The sequence below is a fragment of the Neolamprologus brichardi genome, chromosome 7 (genome assembly GCF_056152115.1).
Source record: "Neolamprologus brichardi isolate AB-2024 chromosome 7, ASM5615211v1, whole genome shotgun sequence".
Lineage (NCBI taxonomy): Eukaryota > Metazoa > Chordata > Actinopteri > Cichliformes > Cichlidae > Neolamprologus > Neolamprologus brichardi.
Genome location: NC_142110.1, coordinates 15502231 through 15522864, shown reverse-complemented (window position 1 = coordinate 15522864; position 20634 = coordinate 15502231). Strand labels below are relative to the sequence as shown.

General features: G+C 40.7%; 1 protein-coding gene across 1 annotated transcript; it reads left to right on the top strand.

Moving 5' to 3' along the window:
- The first annotated feature begins 684 nt into the window (after nucleotides 1–684).
- On the top strand, nucleotides 685–19499 carry LOC102789693 (disintegrin and metalloproteinase domain-containing protein 10-like). Its single transcript, XM_006789156.3, has 16 exons — nucleotides 685–846; nucleotides 2852–3002; nucleotides 4947–5065; nucleotides 5228–5386; nucleotides 5921–6021; nucleotides 7164–7304; nucleotides 8372–8464; nucleotides 8550–8733; nucleotides 9191–9354; nucleotides 9461–9644; nucleotides 11173–11323; nucleotides 11429–11612; nucleotides 11720–11828; nucleotides 11948–12168; nucleotides 12272–12398; nucleotides 16332–19499. The coding sequence occupies exons 1-16, from the start codon at nucleotides 780–782 to the stop codon at nucleotides 16529–16531; spliced, it is 2355 nt and encodes a 784-aa protein (XP_006789219.1). The 5' UTR covers nucleotides 685–779; the 3' UTR covers nucleotides 16532–19499.
- Nucleotides 19500–20634: the final 1135 nt, after the last annotated feature.

Sequence of the window (20634 nt, the reverse complement as noted above, 5' to 3'; positions counted from 1 at the left end):
TGTTTGAGATAGAAATTATGTAATAATAATTCATAATGGTGCGCTGTTATCATCATCAACATTTACTTTATGACAAAAACTGTTTGGTGTGTGAAAATGTGTTAAACAATGTGATTATTCATTATTAACGAGTTATTAAATATATCATAATTTATAATATTCAGAAACATTGTGATTGCCATTACCTTTAATTACTTCCTCTGTCAAAAATCAGAGGCATACGTCACTGGTTTGACACAAAGTATCCAATATCGCTCTCTGGCAGACCAGCCAATCACAACCTGCTTGGTGGACATTTAAAAAAAAACCCTCAAGTAGCAGTATCATTCACAGTGGGAGGTTGATACTTGGGGGTGTTTCACAGTTTTGCATAAAGTGGCTTCAACAGTGAATGTTTATGTAATATTAATGTAAAATCATCTGCAATTGTACTAAAAGCCCTGTAGCTGAAATAATTGAGCAGTTAAGTAGTTATGCTGAGAAAAACTCTAGAATTTTCATGTTTATTGATGTGTGCATATATTTATATATTACACACATGCACACAGAGAGGGATACGTATGACACTAGATCCGAGGCACACTGAGTGTTGTAATGTATGCAGGCCTGGTGGATCATGGACGCTTCTGGGGGAAGGGATGCCAGGCTATCCTGCGTCTGACGTCACGGCGCTGGAGCGAGGGAGAGGAGGCGATGTGAGGAAGCTGCAATAAACACACAGGGCGTCTGCGCCTATCTAAGTAGGACAATAAAGTGAAAACGGCATCAATGCTCTAACAATGGATTTGTCACATACCCTTCTCCTTAAAGTTTTCCTCTTCGTGTACTTGCTAAACTACACCCAAGGTGAGTGAGGCGGTTTCTGTCGGAGCAAATCGAGTTGTGTTGAATCCATGAAGCAGCGAGCGGAGAGGAGCAGAAATCCCGATAGCCTGCTAGCTACAGAAGGGATCAGCAGGGCCTGCTTGTTATGAAGAGGACTGCACCCTTTTTGCAGTATTACTTCAAGGCGACAAATCACACATAGCTTAAAAGCGGACTCGGATTCGCGCAGTCGATTGAAATAAACGGACATTGGGGAGTTACGTCCGTGTGTTGTCACCGTTTTTTATCGCCAGCTTTTGGGTGAGGGTTTTGTTGTTACCGTGCGAGCGGCGCCGACAGCCATTGTTATGAGAAGATGGAGATGCCGACTGTGTTAAAGCAGCGTTAGCTCTGAGCTAGCTGCCACTTTAGCCGCTAATTGTTCTGTCATTATTTAAAAAAAACAACAACAGGTTAGCCCCGAAAATAACCTGTGGTCAGTGTAAAAGACACATGTTTTCACATTTTGCTGGCATCATTTTGTCTGCAGTTTTGCTCCCTGTCAGTGGTGTTTTAAGTCAAATCAACCTGCAGTCAGTATTTTAATAAAAATAGTTTTTGTGTGTGTCTGTGTGTGTGTGGGTGCCAAATTGCTCTGTGTAAAATGCAGTATTGACGTGTAATGCACTTCTGCCATCCTACCTCTATTTGCTATATGCCGATGCTGTGCTTTTAAATCCTAATGTTCTCAGCTAGATTTAGGAGTCATATACACAGATACATATACAATTACACAGTGGTTTTTGCCTGCATTGCTTCTTTTATTAATCTAATCTAGTCTAAACTACAGGCAATCCTTCGTGCCTAACACCACAATACGTCTTTTTATTTATTACAATGTACTCAAGCTATTCATTCACAGGCTTGATTTCTTTTTTCTAATTTTTACTTTCTGATTCTGATTCAGTATTTTTATTATTTTTTTATTGACCTATGTTGTTTTTGGCTACTGTAACACAGCAGTTTTCCCAACTTTTAAGATAAATTAAGTCCAACTTGTCTCATATTTTCCTATATTTAATGTTTCTCTTTGATTAGTGTTTTTGAAGTGTATCAATCTTGGCTCCTCACATTTTCTTTATGTTTTGTAAGTCTTTAGAAATTAATTTATTTCAGAGATATAGTCATGGCCTTCACTTCTCATAGTCACCTCAATGAAAAATTTAATGTTACCACCTAAATATTTCATACCGCACATGAAAAAGGAAGTAGCTGAAGCCTGGTCTACTTATCCATCTTTGTTATAATGTTGCACAGAATCCTGTAATTTATGGCTCACTAGTCAGGCATAATTACCTGCCAGAGAAGCCTAATTACATGGACTCTGTTTACTAAAAAAGCTTCTCTCTTCTTTTTTTTATATGGAGCAGCGATCTGACCTTACACTGAGGAAAGTGGTGTATATGTATGTGGAAAACACGCCAACATTCATTGGGGGAATAGATGCCATTAACAAAATCAGTCTAGAAAAACCCAATTTTGTTTGAGTGTGAAACAGTGGGCAAAATGTGTGGACACTGTTAAGAATCGCTTTCTTTCAAGCCCACTACCCAGTCTTCAGGTGACGAAATAATTAAGCGGTGACACTGTGGGCTGTCGTTGAGAGTTTAAGGCTGCCATTCATTTGGCTTAAATAGATTTTAGTTAAATGTTAAAACCCAGACCATACTGATTTGCTGTCTGTTTTCTGTATTGTAATCCTGCCTGTCAAATATTGTCCAGATTATCCGCCTTACGGGCATCTAAACCACCCTAACATGAGCAGTGCGTCAGTTGTTTACAAATGTAGCTTTTGTGTATATTCTTTTGAGTCTTTCTGTTAGGAATAGTTCGTGTTACCAACTAGAATCGCATCCCAGTTTCTAATGAGTAGGGAACGTGTTTTTTCTCTTTTGAATTGCCGCTGTATGTATATATTTGAGGAAAAACAAACAAACATGCACACATACCTTTCTTTAACAGATGTTCCTTCGTTCTTTTCACACAGGACACTATAGAAATCCCCTAAACAAGTACATCCGCCACTATGAAGGCCTGTCCTATGACACAGAGCTTGTGCACAGCAAGCATCAGAGGGCCAAGAGGGCACTCTCTCATGAAGACAAGTACCTGCATTTAGATTTTCATGCCCATGGAAGGTTCGTGCACTTTCTTTTCCTAGATATTATCCAAAGGTAAAGTCTGTCTGCATCTGTTTTTCTTTTTTTCCCCTTTCTCTTCATGTATCTTTATTCATTTGTCTGTTTATTCGTTTGCAAACACCGTCCCGTGTACTTGTGCTGTTTATGATTAAAGTTGGCGGTCTTCTGTGTTGGGGGATTTGCAATTTTATTGAAAGTTGTTTTACAAAATCAAAAACATACGCTGGTGCATCATGTTAGGTCAGTGTTCAGGATGGATTTTAATGATCAGAATTATTTTCTGTGTAGGTTTTGTGCTCTCCCCTGGAGCTTCAGTATTCCTTGATTGGTTGAATTAACCGGCAACTACTCTAATGTTTGTTTAATTGCTTAAACTAACTGTGTTGGTGGGATAGAAATGGGCTATTTAAAGACACAAACCTGAGCTCAAAATAATTGCTGTTGTCCAGGTGTTCTTATTCCCTGCAGTTAAAGTGAAACTGTGCATGTATTTGTCTGTGTTCGTTAGCTCTGTGATGTATGTGGTGTTTCATGCTGCCTGAGTGGAAACCCCTCCAAATATCGTATATGGGTTGATACTAATCGTCCTTGTCATGGTTCTTTATCTAATATTTTGAGGAGGTGGTGTTGTGAAAAAGCATCCATGACAAAGTCACGACCATCTGGCTGGGATCTTGGCAAAGGCAGTTTGTGGCCCTTCCTTTAACAGGGCCTGCTGTTTCTAAACTCAGATGCAGCTTAATAGGGAAGCGTATCATAAGAGCAAGGTGAACTCTGAAGGAAGATGTCTCTTCCTTTAAAAAAAAAAAAAACGCATCAGCTTCTTTTCCTTTTGAATTTACAACAAAGCTAGAGAAAGAACTCCTGATTCTTCTGTTTAATTTGCAGCACACCACCTGCCTTTCCTTTTTGACATTTGATCAAAATGTCTTGTGCTTTACACTAACAGCCACTAATAGTAAAGTGAGGATGCTTTTAGATTCATATGCAGTATAAGGTTTGCCTCTAAAATGCCACCAGTTCTTAGGTTTTTAGTTCAAAGTGCTGGGGCAGTAGTTTTCTTCACACATCTTTGAGAATTGCCCTATTTTCCTGTAAATTATGGCTCTCTGTGTTATTTTCTCATGGAGTCCCAGACTGAGTCCACGTTGATGTTGTGATCACAGTGTGGGAGCTTTACCATCTGTTGCAAGACTCCTTGTTCTTGTCGCCAAAGAACGGACTTTGACTCTTGTTGAGTTTTTTTGGGCCCATTGCCATCCTACAGAATAAAGATTTTGGACCTCTCACGTGCCTCCTTAATAGGATTGAGCAGTGGATAACATCCCGAGAGCCTAAAACCTTTGCAGAGTTCTGTATGTATCTGAAACAGCCAATAAACATGTTAATGTACCGCAGAGTTTTCCCCTGAGATTCCTACAAAGAAACAGTGATTCACTAGGCATTGTGCACATTGCAGGATGTATTGTTTGCTATTATATTAGGCTTCAGATCTAAATTTTACAAAGGCTTTGTGTTTCGTCTGTTCACAGACCTAGAGAACAGCAACTTTCACACAATGCGAGCGTACAATAAGAGCACTGTGTAGGTGTTCCATGAAATCCGAGGTTTACTGTAACATGTTTTTTCCCTCTCCATATGTTTGAACTACAAAAAAACACAGCACTGTTGCTAGATGCCCTAATTTCAAATTTTCTGTTTGCTCTCTTACAAATTTAAATGCTGCAGTTTTGCATCTGCAGCAGAAAACGGCGTATTTGGTGGGTTTTTTTAATTTTGTTTTTCTCTGCGAATGCTCTCGCTTCGACCCCACCCCCCTTTTAATTTGCAGGTTCATTTTTAGAGAAGGCTGGGTAAATGTTGCTTACTTCCACTACTTACAGCCAACTGCAGCTCCTCTCCTGAATCTGAAGGCCTTCTTTTTTATCTCTTTGATTTCAGGCACTTTAATTTACGAATGAAGAGAGATACCACCTTGTTTTCCCCAGATTTGAAGGTAGATGTTTCAGGTGAAGAGATTCCGTATGATACCTCTCACATCTACACTGGAGAAATCTTTGGTAAGACTATAAATTTTTCACAGTTGTTTAAATGTGTCACTACAGTACTGCTGCTCTAGGGGATTTTTCAAATAACTGTTGGCTTTGTTTTTCTCAAATGCAAATGCACCCTCTTCTGTGTCAATCTTCTGATGCTTATAATTGTACGATTTGGACTCCCAGGCGAGAAAGGCACATCGACTCATGGCTCCATTGTGGATGGTAAATTTGAGGGTTTTATTCAGAGCTACCATGGCACTTACTACGTGGAGCCTGCGGAGAGATACCTTGAGGACAAGGACGTGCCCTTCCACTCTGTCATCTACCATGAAGATGACATACGTGAGTCCCTGCACCTTTAGCCACGCAAATACTTTGACAGACTATTATCCCGTGATCATCAAGTGTGTGTTTAGATATGCGCGTGTGTGACTGGAAAGTGCGAGGTTAGTGCTGCCGAGCCGATGGAGGCAGACTGGTGTGATAGGCCCCCCTGGGGAGCACAGACACCTGGGGTGTTCATTAGCTGAGTAACACAATCTTGCTCTTGGGTACTGGCTCATTTCAGCAGGCTTTGCAATGTTGATACTAATAGTGAGCACCAAGTACACTTCACTACACTTGCAAATCATAATTTCACATCATCTGTGTACACATAGCGTGTGGCTGAGGGGCAAATTAAACATAATTGTGAGAGGAATCACTAATGAGAGCGACAGGAAAGTAACTCGCACAGCAAAGCTAGGCTCAAGTGACGTGTAAGCACTTCCATTAGCTGATCATGAATAGCGCCTGAAATAGAGTGACTCACGGGGTTAAGTAGCTAACATTGTTTCCCATAATCCTAACAGTGTTGTGTCTGTCTCTCTCATACAGACTACCCGCACAAGTATGGCCCAGAGGGAGGCTGTGCCGATAGCTCTGTGTTTGAAAAGATGAAGAAATACCAAACCTCTGTCGTGGAGCAGCCCCCTAAGGTTAACTTCACCACACACCACAGTAAACCCTGACAGGTTTTAGTGAAGAGCTTTAAGGATATTTTATGGTACTACTTTGTCAGGGTCAAAGATACCTAGAGATGTCTTTTTAAAGTCTCTGTGCCTGGTTCTATGTTGTAAGTTATAACCATGTAAGTGTTAAACCAGTATAGTCACAGTTAAGATTTGTCACTTTATTATTAATATGTAATATATTTTTTATATATAATTTTGCATATGATTGTTATTTCACAGATTTCCATAAATTGTATTACGACACGGTTTAGTTTGGCCAGACGATCATCTGTATAAAAGTTCACCCGTTCATTTGTTACCGTTGTAGAGGAGTGGGAGCAGGATTACTCAAAAAGTTAAAGATTTAACTGCATGAAAAATTTTCCAGATTTCAGGCTTGGCCCACACTGCAGAAATGAATCATTCTTGGAGTCAGTTCAGATCTCAATCCAGGAAACTTTGGGGAAAGATTCTTTATCACTGCAAGATGGGCACAGTTAGACATTTCATCATATCTTCACAGATCAAGTTTAGTGTCGCGTTTGCGACACTAAACTTCAGATTTAGACATCCTTTTGGATTCAGAAATAAGGAAAGCAGCATCTAAGCCTCACATGTATTATTATCACATTCAAGTGATAGACTGAAACAGGATGACATAATGTTCAATTTGGTACCTGACAATAAAATGTAACACCTTATCTCAAGCTGCGCCTCTTAGCTCTAATCCAATCAGAGATAGTAGGCAGTAATAAAATATGTCTGTGTTCAATTTAAACCACATTAACAAAAAGCATAGTTTGATTTATATGTTACTCCTGACTCACTTGGTGTGACATGTCACTGCAAAACTCTGTGACCGAAAAGTACTGAACACCTTAAAACTGAGATAGGTGTCCATCAGTGGCAGTGGTCAGCCTTTTCCCTCCACCCTGTATGTGACATAGAAAGCACATATTCCTCTGCAGAATAGAGCTTCATGAACATACTGCAGCTGAAGAACCACAGCCTAAAAATACCGGACATTATTTATTTACTCTTTTTACTGTTTGGCGGAAAAATCCTTTAAATATGTTTTATTTAACTGTGTGTTTCCTGCTTTGCCTCTTCCGTCTCACTCACACCAGGAAGTCCACACTGATCTGGACACCCAGCTGCTGAGAAAGAAGAGGATGGCCCAGGCTGAGAAAAACACATGTCAGCTTTTTATTCAGACCGACCACCTGTTCTTCAAGTATTACAAGAGTAGAGAAGCTGTCATAGCGCAGGTAATGCACAGGAAGTGACTTGGTATATACTACTCTTAATACTTTCTAAAGCCTAGGAATATATTGATAAGAGAAAATGTCCACAAAGTACAATTTCTATGGAGTTGCATTACAGTGTAGGAATTGTCATATTTTGGCAAATCTATTATCATTTTCTGGGGAGAGTTATACTTAGACATTAGCACCACTCAAGCACTACCCATTAACTACTGCGCTTAACTAATGAGAGTGAGGCTGTTTTCCATTTTTCCTAATCTGTATGCTAAGCTAACTTAGTATACAGGAGGCTAGCAGCAATAGGAAGATATTACTGCCAGCAGTAGCTTATTATTCAGTCTACTCCCTTTATAGTTTACACGTTGCCACTTCAGTTTTTCCACCAGCTTAAAGCCCCCAGTATAGCCCCGATTACATCATCCTTTTATGCGCGCAGTATTCTCCTGAACAATATGTGTCGCAGGTGTCAGACAATACCTCCACATCAGTGCTGATATAGAAGAAGTAAAAAGTGGAAGCATAGAAATTGTCTATCTATCTATTGATTTAATTATTTAGCGTCTGTTTGTTCTTTTAGGTTTGTTTATTTTCAGAAAGTTTATTCTTGTACCATCTCCCTCTCATCGATCTGTGACTGTCAGAGATTCTGTATTGATATGTCATTAAAACGGTGGTATAAACCTACACGATCGTAAACTTGCCTCTTCAACCCGGTGGCAGTGCAACAATGCGTCAGGTTACAAAAATAAAGAGATGCAGAAATGGCTGCTTGCGACGGCAGATGTGACGTCAGTGTTGTCGTACAGTGCCGTTTTGACAAGCACCGCATGGGTAATGTCCGTGGTCAGTGCCACGCCTGGCATAAACACTGATTTATTTATTTTTTAATGCCAAAACCACATATAGCCAGTTGAATAATGTATGATATTAGCCTACTGTTTATGTTAGCTGTTGTTGTTAGCAATAGAGCTACGTACAAGCAGCTCTTGTTAGTACTTGTACCATCACATACGGCGTACTTGAGTGAAATGTCAGCTATTAAAAGTATGAATACCTCGTACTTCCTTCAGATCTCCAGTCATGTGAAGGCCATTGATGCCATTTATCAAGGCACAGACTTCATGGGCATTCGTAACATCAGTTTCATGGTGAAACGGATCCGGGTGAGTCTTTTGCAGATCGGCCGCTTTTGCATTTTAGGTCTGTTCACAGTCTTTCCTGTGAACCAGCTGTCTCCTGTCTTTGCAGATAAACACCACCAGTGATGAGAGGGACAAGTCCAACCCATTCCGCTTTGCCAACATTGGTGTGGAGAAGTTTTTGGAGCTGAACTCGGAGCAGAACCACGACGACTACTGCTTGGCTTATGTTTTCACTGACAGAGATTTTGACGATGGGGTGCTGGGTTTGGCCTGGGTGGGAGCGCCCTCAGGTACGCAAATCTTATTCTTGTGATAAGCAAGCAGACTGTGTCTTGTTTTTACAGAAAGGTACAAAAACATCATTTTTTTCACATTCCTTAGCAGGAATTTGTCCTCGCAAATGTAGACTGAAGCTCATCGAGCAGGAACATATTTTTCTTTAAAACTGTCGGCAGATATTTGTTGCAGTCTGTTTTTACTCTACGCTGAAGTTGATTTGAGTTTTTAATTGAAAGCACTGGAGTTAAATTGCAAATTTGCTGCAGTAAAATGGGCATCTTCTCTCAGTAATGACAAACAAAATTTGCCTTCAGCATGTACTGTAAACATGATGATCAAGTATGTTTTTAAATAAGGCCTCCTGTCACTTATTTGAATAGCTGGTGTTAAATTAATCACATTCACTCTCTTCATTGAGCAAAATCTTTCCGTATTTTGTTTGTTGCAAATTGTGCCTTTCCTTCTCAGGGAGCTCTGGAGGCATCTGTGAAAAAAGCAAGCTGTACTCAGACGGAAAAAAGAAGTCTCTCAACACTGGTATAATCACTGTACAGAACTACGCCTCCCACGTACCTCCGAAAGTCTCCCATATCACTTTTGCACACGAAGTAGGCCACAACTTTGGCTCCCCGGTGAGTGCCGCATTTATGCACGGTGAGAAGGAATTTATGATGCCTGTACTCTTTGTCCCTTTTTCTTGCTTTTAATCTTTGATTTTCTTTTTTTCCTCGCTGCCAGCATGACTCTGGATCTGAGTGCACACCAGGGGAATCCAAAAGCCAAGACAAGAAGGAGAAGGGCAATTATATCATGTATGCAAGGGCTACATCTGGAGACAAGCTTAACAACAACAAGTTCTCCCTCTGCAGCATTCGCAACATCAGCCAGGTGCTGGAAAAAAAGAGGAACAACTGCTTCGTCGGTACGTTTTACTGTTTCTGTTGGATCTAGAGCCTCGATCTTAACTCGTGATCCGGGTTAGGGTGGAATATTTTTACCGCAAACTCTTAATTAGTGAAAGAATTCAGGCATCCTGAGAAGTTATTGGCTAGTATCAGCTTTGAAAAGCCAGCTTGGCATTAGTCCATGGTATTTTTGTACAGTATTTGGCAGACTGTGGAAGTAAACCTTGTCATCTTTTTTCTTTGTCTTTTTTTTCCTTGCCAGTTTCACACTTTTGAGTCAGTAGAACAGCAAACCGATGCTTCAGAAGTCACTCGATTAATTCACCATGTGATTGGCGTGTCTAAAAAATCTTCTTGTTTTGCACAAGCTGTTCAAAGTGACGTGCATCTTGGCTGCACTGATATGACTGAAAAATGCTTTAGCTTTTCAGACACTGCCTTAATACACCCACCCACAAACCGACGTTTTTTGGGTTTATGCTTTTGGCTCTTTGAAGGGTCCTTTTCTATTTTTCTTTTTCTTTTCTTTTTTTGCCCCAGCAACTCATTCTCTCCAGAGCAGCATTCAAGGGTTTGGTGTGCATGCACGCTCAGAATGAGCCTTTGGGGGATGAGGGTCCACTACCGTCAGCATGATTTGTGTACACAGTGAAGGAAATTTTTGTGCATTTTTCTAATGGTTCAGGCCTTTACACAAAAAGCACTTTGCAGAAAAAAAGACCCCATGAAATTTTGAATTTTTAAGAAGCAAACTTGTATTTTGTTAAAATTTTGCAACAAAAAAAAAAAAGTCTCCTCAAAAAACACTATGGGAGTCAAAACATGGAGTCGGCATCAAGTGATGATCAAGCAATGACAAGTTGGTCCTGATGTTTGTAAATGTGAAAAGGAAGAATCTGAGTTCATCCAGTTCTCAGGAGAAGACAGCAGCAGGAAGAATTTCATGGTTTGACCCACGAGTTGAAGCTGCATCCCGACCATTTTCCTACATACCGTCAGTCGGGCAGTTTGAACTCTTGTTGGCAGAGTTTGGACCACATCTGATCGATTGACCCGGAGCAGCATCTAGTTGTGTGTCTAAGATAAAATAGTGTTATTTTAGTATTATATTATCATTGTATACTCAGTAGCGGTGCACATTTTGTGCAGCGATTACACTTGTTGCCAAATGCAGAGGTCTGATCCGGAAAAATAAATGCAGCAAATTTGTCCAGGAAGTTGCACAATCCTGTGTAAGGATGCATTAGGAATGGGCGAGTCCAAAATATTTTTAACGCACAAAATGTTTGTACGATTATTATGCGTCTGGTGTGTAAAGACCTTAAAACAATCAAAAATCTTAATGTGTAAATGTAGAAAAAAACTGGGGGACAATTTTTCATTGTCACATCTGACTAGGAGAAGGTTTTCTCCTAGTTTTCTTCTACAGAGCATCAAAAAGTCTGTAATTCATAAAAAACCCTGATATTATTTAATAAATGTCTGATTTAAACTTTGAGCTTGCTCCGCAAAGGGCTCAACACTTTTTTCTTTTTTTCAAAACAGAGTCTGGCCAGCCCATCTGTGGTAATGGTATGGTGGAGCCTGGTGAGCAGTGCGATTGTGGCTACAGCGATCAGTGCAAGGACAAGTGCTGCCATGATGCCAACCAGCCTGACAACAAGAAGTGCACATTAAAGGACCATACAGTCTGCAGGTAGATGACGATTTTTATTTTTCAGTTTGACCATTTTAATAACTCTTAAAGAGGGTGTTCTCATGTTTTCAGTCTTAACTCGGCGCTTTTCTCTTCCCCAAAAAGTCCCAGCCAGGGTCCTTGTTGTACAAGCGAATGCATTTACAAGGCTCGCGGTGACAAGTGCCGAGAGGAGTCGGAGTGCGCTCACCATGGCGTGTGTAAGGGCGACAGCGCCCAGTGCCCCACGTCGGAGCCCAAGGCCAACTTCACCGCCTGCCACGGAGAGACTCAAGTTTGCCTCAACGGGGTGAGTGGCTGAAGAAATCACACCTTGAAGAACTGGTTGTCATAGCAACACTGTACTCATACTAGCAAGTGTCTGATCTCGCCTGTCCTCGTGCTCCTCCTCCGCAGGGCTGCTCCGGCTCCATCTGTGAGAAGTACGGGCTCGAGGCGTGTACCTGTGCCAGCCAAGATGGCAAGGATGAGACCGAGCTTTGCCACGTGTGCTGCATGGAGAAAAGTGAGTCATTTACCCTTTCTCACACCTTTTACAAGCAGGCTCTTTATTTTATAAATATACGGGTGAGTTTTGTCTTTTTTTTTCCTTTTTTTTTTAACTGGATTTGTCTCTCTGCACAGCAAATCCCAGCACATGCAGCAGCACAGGATCAGAGCGCCTGGCTCGTTTCTTCAATAAAAAGGTCACCACGTTGCCAGCTGGCTCTCCTTGCAACGACTTTAAGGGCTACTGCGATGTGTTCATGAAGTGCCGACTGGTGGACGCAGATGGGCCACTTGCCAGACTAAAGAAGGCCATCTTTAACCCTGAGCTGTATGAGAACATCGCCGAGTGGATTGTGGTACGTGTCGACATCTTGATTGTGAATGATTAGTTAGTATGTGGGGGGTCTTTTTCTATTCTGTATTTGATTGAGCTTGATTTGCGCTTCATTTTCATCCCAGGCTTACTGGTGGGCAGTGCTCTTGATGGGTATCGCCCTCATCTTGCTTATGGCTGGTTTCATTAAGATCTGTAGTGTGCATACTCCCAGCAGCAACCCCAAACTTCCACCACCCAAACCACTTCCAGGTGAGTCCAGAAGACTAAAAAGAGACCTCATCTAATAAGAGTGTTTAGCTGTTAAGCATTTTCATGAAAGATTTTCAGATAATTTACCTGACCACCCAGATGTTTTAAGTCACATGTCTGCAGTTTGAATGTGACATTCAGTGTTTTTTGGGGGTGGGGGTGAGGGTTAAATATCATTTTTATTCAGGCAGGTCAAACCACCGAGAGAAAGCTCTCTTTTACAAGGACACTCTAATTACAATAAATATGAAAGCTACTTTTAGCTCCTGCCTTTTTCACAACGGGTTGTCACAGCGGGTAGCTCCGCATGTTTGATTTGGCAGATTTTTACGCCGGATGCCCTCGATGACACCACACCAATGGGATTCGTGTCTCCTCCCGCGATCAAACTAGGGAGCTTTTGCTTGCTAAAAGAGTGTGTAAACCACTACACTACAGGGACACAAATGAATAAAAATACAGATATATTTTTAAAAACCTATTTATTATCAGGCTGTAAAGTAAAATTAATCATGCAGTTCATGTTATCATTTACGGGCTTATTAACAATTTATACGGGCAGTGTTGTGAAATCAGTTTCCTGAGAACACTTACATATTTGACCAGTGAATCTGAGCTCCTAAACTTGATCCAGATTAAACTCAGATTGAGCTTTGAATGTTCACACAGGCTAAAAAGCATCACATTAAATCCACTGTACTGTGTGCCTTGTTAACCCTGCAGTCATACCTGTGAATGAGAGCAGTGTTATGATTACTTACTCTTATAGTTTCTCTACATGACTTTGGTTTTCTCACTGCATCCTGTGCTGTTGAGCCTAAGGGTGGTCATGGCAACCGATCTACTTGTTTAAATATGAGAGAAGAAGAAAGTGTAGTTGAATATTCTAAAAGGCATATTCAAATTAAGCAGAGTGTAATGGGTAAGGTGATGTAACGTCAGTACAAAATGTTTGCATGTATTTAAGAGCAGTTTAATGACATTTTCTTTGTTAATTAAGAGTATTTTTAGAAGTTGCTGTTTTTTGGCATGTTGTACACACATGCTACACGTTGATAACATTAGCAGCCCATCTTTCCTAAAGTTGTTGACGTCTGCAGTCCGAATGGGGTTTTGCTTGGCTCCACTTGAGTGCTGATCTTCCAGCCTACGTGCAACCGTTAATTTTTCTAGATCAAAGGACCACAGATCGGTCCCTTTAGCCTGTTTACAATTAGCTTCTTTCTGCTGCAGCTACAGTTAGTGGCAGGTGGTTTCTTGAAGCCTTGGACAGCAAAGCTAACCGCTGACAGTAAATAAAATAAATCGTAAGTCTGTCGGTATGAGCTAATAGAGAGAGTGTGTGTGGGTGTTCTGCCTCCATATCTCCTGCTGTGTCCTACATGGGAGAAAGACCAGCTTTGGACAATGTCTTTACTTGATTGTTAAGAACAAGGGTTTTCAAACCTTTGATTACCAGGTGCAGGTTCAGGGGTTGAAGCCTACAGAGGAAAAATGCACACATCAAACACTTTGATTGCTTGTATCTTACACATATATAGGACGTTCATGTTGGTTTTTGCCATTTTTGTACCCTTTCTATAGTATTTTCAGTCAGGCTCTAATAAACATTGTTTAACACTTTTATTAGGCCACCTGTCATAAAAACAAAAAAGCAGAAATATTTAAAAGAAATCTGTCAAACTTTATGTTAAACGCAGTCTATAAGCACCTCACGCAAGACTTCTGTTTGCTGATTTCTCCTCTGCTTTTAATGAGACTCATTTTAAACTTTTAGATTAGCTCCTGATGCTGATTTTAAACTTTCTCACTGAAAGAGTCCAACAGGTCCTCGTTAATGGACAAATATCCAGTAGGATTGTGTCAAGCTCCCGTTGACCTCGGGGCTGTACTCTGTCACCCCTGCTTTTTATTATGTACGCCGACAGCTGCAGGACGCCGTACGAGAACAGGTTTATTTTTGTGTAACTTTTATTGTTTGTTTATTGAAAGTCTTTCAACATCTTCTTTCATCTGCTGGTTCAGTATTTTGCCTGTTAAGGATGGAAACTCTCTCAGTCATAATGTTAACACCTCCAAAATAGGGCTGGGTTTTTATAATCGATTTATCGATTAAAATCGATTCTGGCTTGGATAACGTAAAATCGATTCATTAAAATCCTGAATCGATTTTTTAATATAAATTTATTTTGCCCGAAATGCCAGAATCTCTGGTGAAATCTCACAAAATTTCAACAACCACCAAACAGCTAAGACAGTAAATGAGAGCAGGAACAGGGATTCTGCACAAAGACTTAAACACACAGCGCAACCCGCGGATCAGAATCAGTGAGATGTCGCCTTTCTCACCTGACGGCACGGACACGGTTGGGGCTGAAAGCCGACAGCTCGCTGATTCTGATCTGTCGGCGGGTCCGCGCTTTGTGTTCACGCCCTTTATGCTGATTCTAAAGCTGTTAGTTTTATCTCCCTCCAAACAATATTGACCGAACCAGCAGCAAAAGAAGATCCAAACTACACTTCACATAAACATCGTCATGTATTCACTCTGACTTTTACTGTTTTGCTTCAACCACGATGCACAGCTCTCTCTCTCGCTCTCCCCCTCTCTCTCTCTGTACTGTTTTCTGCATTATTCGCTTGCTTGTTAAGCACAAGTCTACCGTTGTTTACAGCGCTGTCGGCCGATGGGGTTTTTTTTTTTCGTTTTATATACTTCCGAAAAGAAAACCTAATTTCTGCCGCTCAATACTGAACAAATTTAAACTTTTTAGAATTATGCAAAATGCAAAACGCTTAGCCATGTCTCTAATAAAACCGCTGTAACTTCAGAGGTAATGTTCATGTGTTGATTAATGGTTTTCTTTCGTTTTTGATGTACTGCAGAATATTTTTATAAAATCCCAGGCCAGGAAAATCGCCTTCATGTTTTTCTGTGCTTTATCCTCAGCTACTTTGACACAAAGGCCTCTGCTGTGATGCTCACACCTTTGATAAAGTCTTGCGTGTGTCAGCTTCCTTTTTATAGATACAAAAATATGTAACTGTACTGATCTGAATTATAATATTTCTGACTGTCAAAATTTCCCAGATTCAAATCGAAGTGAATCGAATCGAATCGAATCGAATTAAATCGAATCGTGGATCGAATCGATTCGGGACCTTGTGAATCGGAATTGAATCGATTCTAGAAATCAGTGACGATACCCAGCCCTACTCCAAAATCACTGGGGTCAGATTTGTGCTCACTCTGAGAAAATCAGGTGATAAAGAAGGCAAAAGACGTTGTTATATATTTTTATTTTTTGACCTCATTGTTGTTGATCGCTGCATTGACATGCAACAGTGTTGGTCATAAGTGGTTGTGTGAGTAAGCTGCGAACAAATTACCCTTTTGGGGGGAATAATAAAGTTGATCTGAATCTGAAATCTCCTTCAAAATAAAAATGACTAAATTCACTGAACTTTTTTATATCTGAACTTGGACTTTTCTAAGAAGTCAGAAATTGGTCAAGTTTAACATTCAGTACTGGTGGATTAAACATTACAGAAACATGAGAAAACTAATTAGGTAATTGCTAATGCTGCTAATTTAGTACAGCCATGGCATAAACCTCACATTGGGGTCTGATTTAATAAATTCCTTCAGTACCGCAGGGTCATAAATGACATCACACTGTAAGATGAATGCGATGCAAGGTAGGCCCGTTCACAAGCAGGGGTCACTCTTTGTCCGCTGTGAAAGAACAGCTGCTAAAACTTTGTGATTTTTGAGTTTCCCTACATGAGAGATGACAAATGTGAGATAAACACGTCATCCTTCATCACACTGCAAGACCACCAGCTTAGGAACAAGTGTTGCAGCTGAACAAAACAAATCTAGGACGATGCTCGTCTTTCTTGAGCCTAAGTTAACTCTCTTTTCTCTGACAGGGACTTTGAAAAGACGACGAGCGCAGCAGCATGCTAGCTCTCAGGTGCAGCACCAATCCCAGCACCCGCACGGCCACAGCGGACACGGGGGCCACGGTGGCCAGCGGCAGGCACAGAGGCAGCCTCAGCGCCAGGCACAGCCCCAGAGGCACCACCGTCAGCCCAGAGAGAACTATCAGATGGGCCAGATGAGACGCTGAGACCCTGCACCCAGCTCCCCCCTGCTCCCCCCCCAATGCCTTGGCTCCTCCTTGTGCCTACAGAGGGAAACAAAAGCGTCACTCCATCCAAAGAAACGCCTGACATGGTTGTTAGTCATCATCATATCCTCCAACTACAGACAAAACAAGACACGCGAAAAAGAGAAAACGCTATTCAGCAACTCGATTGGCTCTTTGTGGAGGGGACTTGACCATCAGCCATTTCCACTGCAGTGCGATCTAGCAAATTTCTTTTCCCCATCGTTTTTTATTTTTTTTCTTTAAGGAGTGCCAAGGAGTTAAGGAATCATTTGTAGCTTTAGTTCATTCTGTGGTTTGTTTTGTTTTTCTTTTTTCTTCATCTGCAACATCTTCTTGAGTGACAGGCCCGTAGCTGCTGGTGAACTCTTTTTTTTTTTAATCTTTTTGTTTTCGTTCTTTTGTTTTTGTCATCTTAACCAGGAATGAGAGACACTCAGTGGGGATTCGCGGCACTTTTGTGATTTCACACATGTCAAACGGCAAAAGACACAGGCTCCGGTCTCTCGTGCAGACGGTCTTCTGCATGTGATTGTAAATATTTAGTGTATCATAAGTGAAAACAAACTATTTCTTCTACTGTAAATGTGTAATTCTTCATTTTTTTTTTTTTGTTTTCTTTAATTTTTCGGTTAGTGCTCTCAGGATTCTTAACACATAAATGAAAGAATGACGGTTGTGGTGAGTTCCTTGGACGCTGCCGTTGAGGATTTGACGCCATCGAGTTCTCTCAGCGGTCCAATCAGGTGGATCTCTCTCACTTTCATGAACTCGCTAGGTTTTGATTTGCTTTTCTTTGAACAACAAGGTCGCCATATCCCACGTTTTAGGCCTTCTCTGTTCAAGGTCCCTTTATTTCACCATTTGTTTTTTTAAAAATTGTCTCGCTAACATCATGTCTTGCCCCTGTTGTACAACAAACTGGACGAGGTCAGAAACAGAAGGAGAAATCGCCTAGTTTGGTGCAACCGTTTACTGTCTGTTTCTTTGTTTCTTTGTTTGTTTTTGATAATAATGAAGAACGAATAACCACTAACTGAAGCTGATGTTGATCCTGCCTGTTCAGATATGAAGTCGAGGTGAAGAGTGAAGGCTGCTGTGGCGTAGTGTAGAAGTGAGAGTGTATCATGTTACAGAGTTAGTTTACATGAGTGTGGAAATAAATTTTAAAAATGACTTAAAAAAAAAAAGATGGAATCATTCTATTATTCTTCAGATAGCGAAACTAAGAAGTTTTTAATGTGGGCATGCAGACACATTTATTAAATGTGACTATTAATTGACCAAGGTTTGTAATGTTTGTATGTCACTCAACACGATTTACTTTGGGCCGCCGGAGCGAGCGGCGTAACGCAGCAGTGTTGTCACATTTATTCACCAACACGTCCCTCAGCAGGGTCACTGCTTCCACGGGAAACGAGCTTCTGGTCCAATCTCTCATCTCAAGGACTGAATTCCCCTTAAGAGCTCACGAGTGCAGGCCTCAGAGTTTACATGAGCGTGCCATAGAACTTTTACGGAGCAGTGCACAGGTTTTCTAAAATCCAGGAAGCACCTGCGAGGTTTCCACTTTAAAGAGAATGAAATGAAGGCTGTGCGATTCGACCTCAGGTGTTTTCTTCCTCTCTTCGCTGCACCAAAGGGGCATCTTGGAAAACCAAGTTAATCACAACACTCACTGGAAGGATTTGATCATGTAATCATGACATAGTGTGCTAAAGTCCTGTCATTTCATTTACCAGGCAGACATTTCGCCCGACGGGATGCTCCAGCAACGACACGTTGCAGATTTTTTTTTTTTTTTGCATTAAATGCTGTGGGAGGACTTTCTGTGCTCTGACTTCATTTTTATCGTGGCATTATGGCTATACTTTAAATGCATGCGGTACTAATCATAACTAATATCTATCTGGTCATTACAGCCACACATGTGCTCTGGAGGGGACGCGACAAACATAATGACACCTCACGGTTTTCCGTTCACGCGGCAGATGAATCGAGCGGGTCGACGGGGTGTTTTTTTTTGTTTTCCTTTTCTCTGTACAAAAATTGAGCTCTTTTTAAATCTGATCTCCTGAGCCACGTCTCACCTGTCAGGGCCCGGAGAACTGAACCTGTAAACTTGTACAGTACTTGGGGAAAAAAATCGAATAAAATTTGCGTTTCATTTGAAAAATGAGAATTACATTTTTGATACATCGGTTTAATTTCTTTTTTGTATCCTAATTCCAGAGTAAGTTGTTTTAAAGATGTTCATATGTGACAAACTTTCCTCTCTTCTAAGTTATTTTATGTTCTTATATGTGCTAGTTGAACTGGAGTTTGCTTACGATACTTTTCTCCACCGTCTTCAATGCTTAAAAACAATTCAGTGTGATGGAGTCAATGTTACATTCTCATTTTTGTCTTTGTTATCCTGTGGCATGGTTTGGGTAGAAGAGCAGAAGAATAATGCCTGTAAATTTCCTTTCTTTTTAATTTCGTAGTCTTGGTAAAGTTTTTAAATAAACGTGCACTGAAAAATGTCCAAATTGAGTTGAAAATGTTGTAGGTGACGTAGGCCGAAAGAACACATGATTAAAAAGTAATACTACTGTCTGATTTTAATGTTCACTGTGTTTTATACAGTATCGGAAATTTTTGTTCACTTTGAACATTTTTACTAAAAAAAAACCAACAAAAAAAAAAATCAAATTGTATTGTGCAAAGAGATGTAATTTTTTGGAGTACTTGAAATGCATTAATTAAAAGACTCATTCAAAATAAAATAGACCCCTGTTTGCTGTCTGTAAATGTGTGCGTGCTCTGGCTTTTTCTCTCCGTGTGAGGCAGTTTGTTCTGAGGACTGTGCAGCCAGATGTTTAAAGGGCCACTCCCCCTGATTTAACACATGAACCGTCATTTGCATTGGGCTTGAAATAAATGGAAAGCTTGCATTACAGACTGGTGTCATGGTGTTTGAAAGATGCTGATGTTGTTTGTGAAAAAGTTGCATTTGGGGAGAATGTAAGAGATCGGTGTGAAGTTATTAGATCTTGTGATTTTTTTTTTTTTTTTTTTTTTACCAAACTGTTTTTCTATTTTCTAATACGAGCACTGCTGAGGAAAAGCACCATCCCACTCCAATCTGTGTGATACTCTGTTAGTGAAGCAAACATCTACACACCGCTAATAAAATAAGAAATCCTTTTACAGCAGTTAAAAGTTAAACTTGCAAAATTGTTGTCCACATTGTTAAGTGCACCTGTTCAAATGGTCAACACAATATGCAATCAGCCAGTCACGTGCCTGCAATTCAGTGCAGGCATGTTGACAAGGTCAAGACAACCTGCCAGAGATCAAACTGGGCATCAGAATGGCTAGAAAAAGGTGATTTAAGCGACTTTGTGGCGTGGTTGTTGGTGCCAGACAGGCTGATATTTCAGCCCTGAGCAATGACGCATAGACATCTGTAGGATTTACAGAGAATGAAAAAGAAAAAAGGGAGGATCATTTCTTTGCAACCAAGGTATGCAGAAGACCATCTCTGAATGCACAACACATCGAACCTTGAAGTAGATGGGCTACAGCAGCAGAAGATCACACAAGCTGAAAACTGAGTCAACAATTCAAACAAGATCACCAAAATTATACAGTGGAAAATTGGAAAGATGTTGCCTGGTTTGCACAATTTCAGACAATAAAATGGGATGTAAACAGCACAAAAGCACGGATCCTGCTTTGGATTAACAGTTCAGGCTGCTGCTGGTCTTATGCTGTGGGGGATATTTCCTTGGCATACTCTGGGCCCCTTAATAACAAATTAGCATTAGTTAAACTTAGTTAAACTTAGCACTTGTGGACTAAGCAGTAGCAAGGCTCTGCTCACCATGAAGGCTGCAGCACAAACAAAGAACCTGCACTGGATGCACAGAATTAATGCAGTTGGGGGAGGAGGGACACTGTCCACCCCTTGGTGGCGCCCCTGATGTGGTTGGGATGAGAAGCTGTTGTAAAAATTACAGTACCATTGGAGTGAACCTTGTTTACTGTGATAAATGCAGTAGCGTGAGGCTCACAGCAGA

What these genes read in the sequence shown, in the direction of transcription:
- LOC102789693 (XM_006789156.3), top strand. Translation starts at nt 780, where the DNA reads ATGGATTTGTCACATACCCTTCTCCTTAAAGTTTTCCTCTTCGTGTAC. An exon ending in CTACCATGAAGATGACATAC is followed by an intron (nt 5,387 to 5,920) that starts GTGAGTCCCTGC and finishes TCTCTCATACAG; the next exon opens with ACTACCCGCACAAGTATGGC. An exon ending in GCCACAACTTTGGCTCCCCG is followed by an intron (nt 9,355 to 9,460) that starts GTGAGTGCCGCA and finishes CCTCGCTGCCAG; the next exon opens with CATGACTCTGGATCTGAGTG.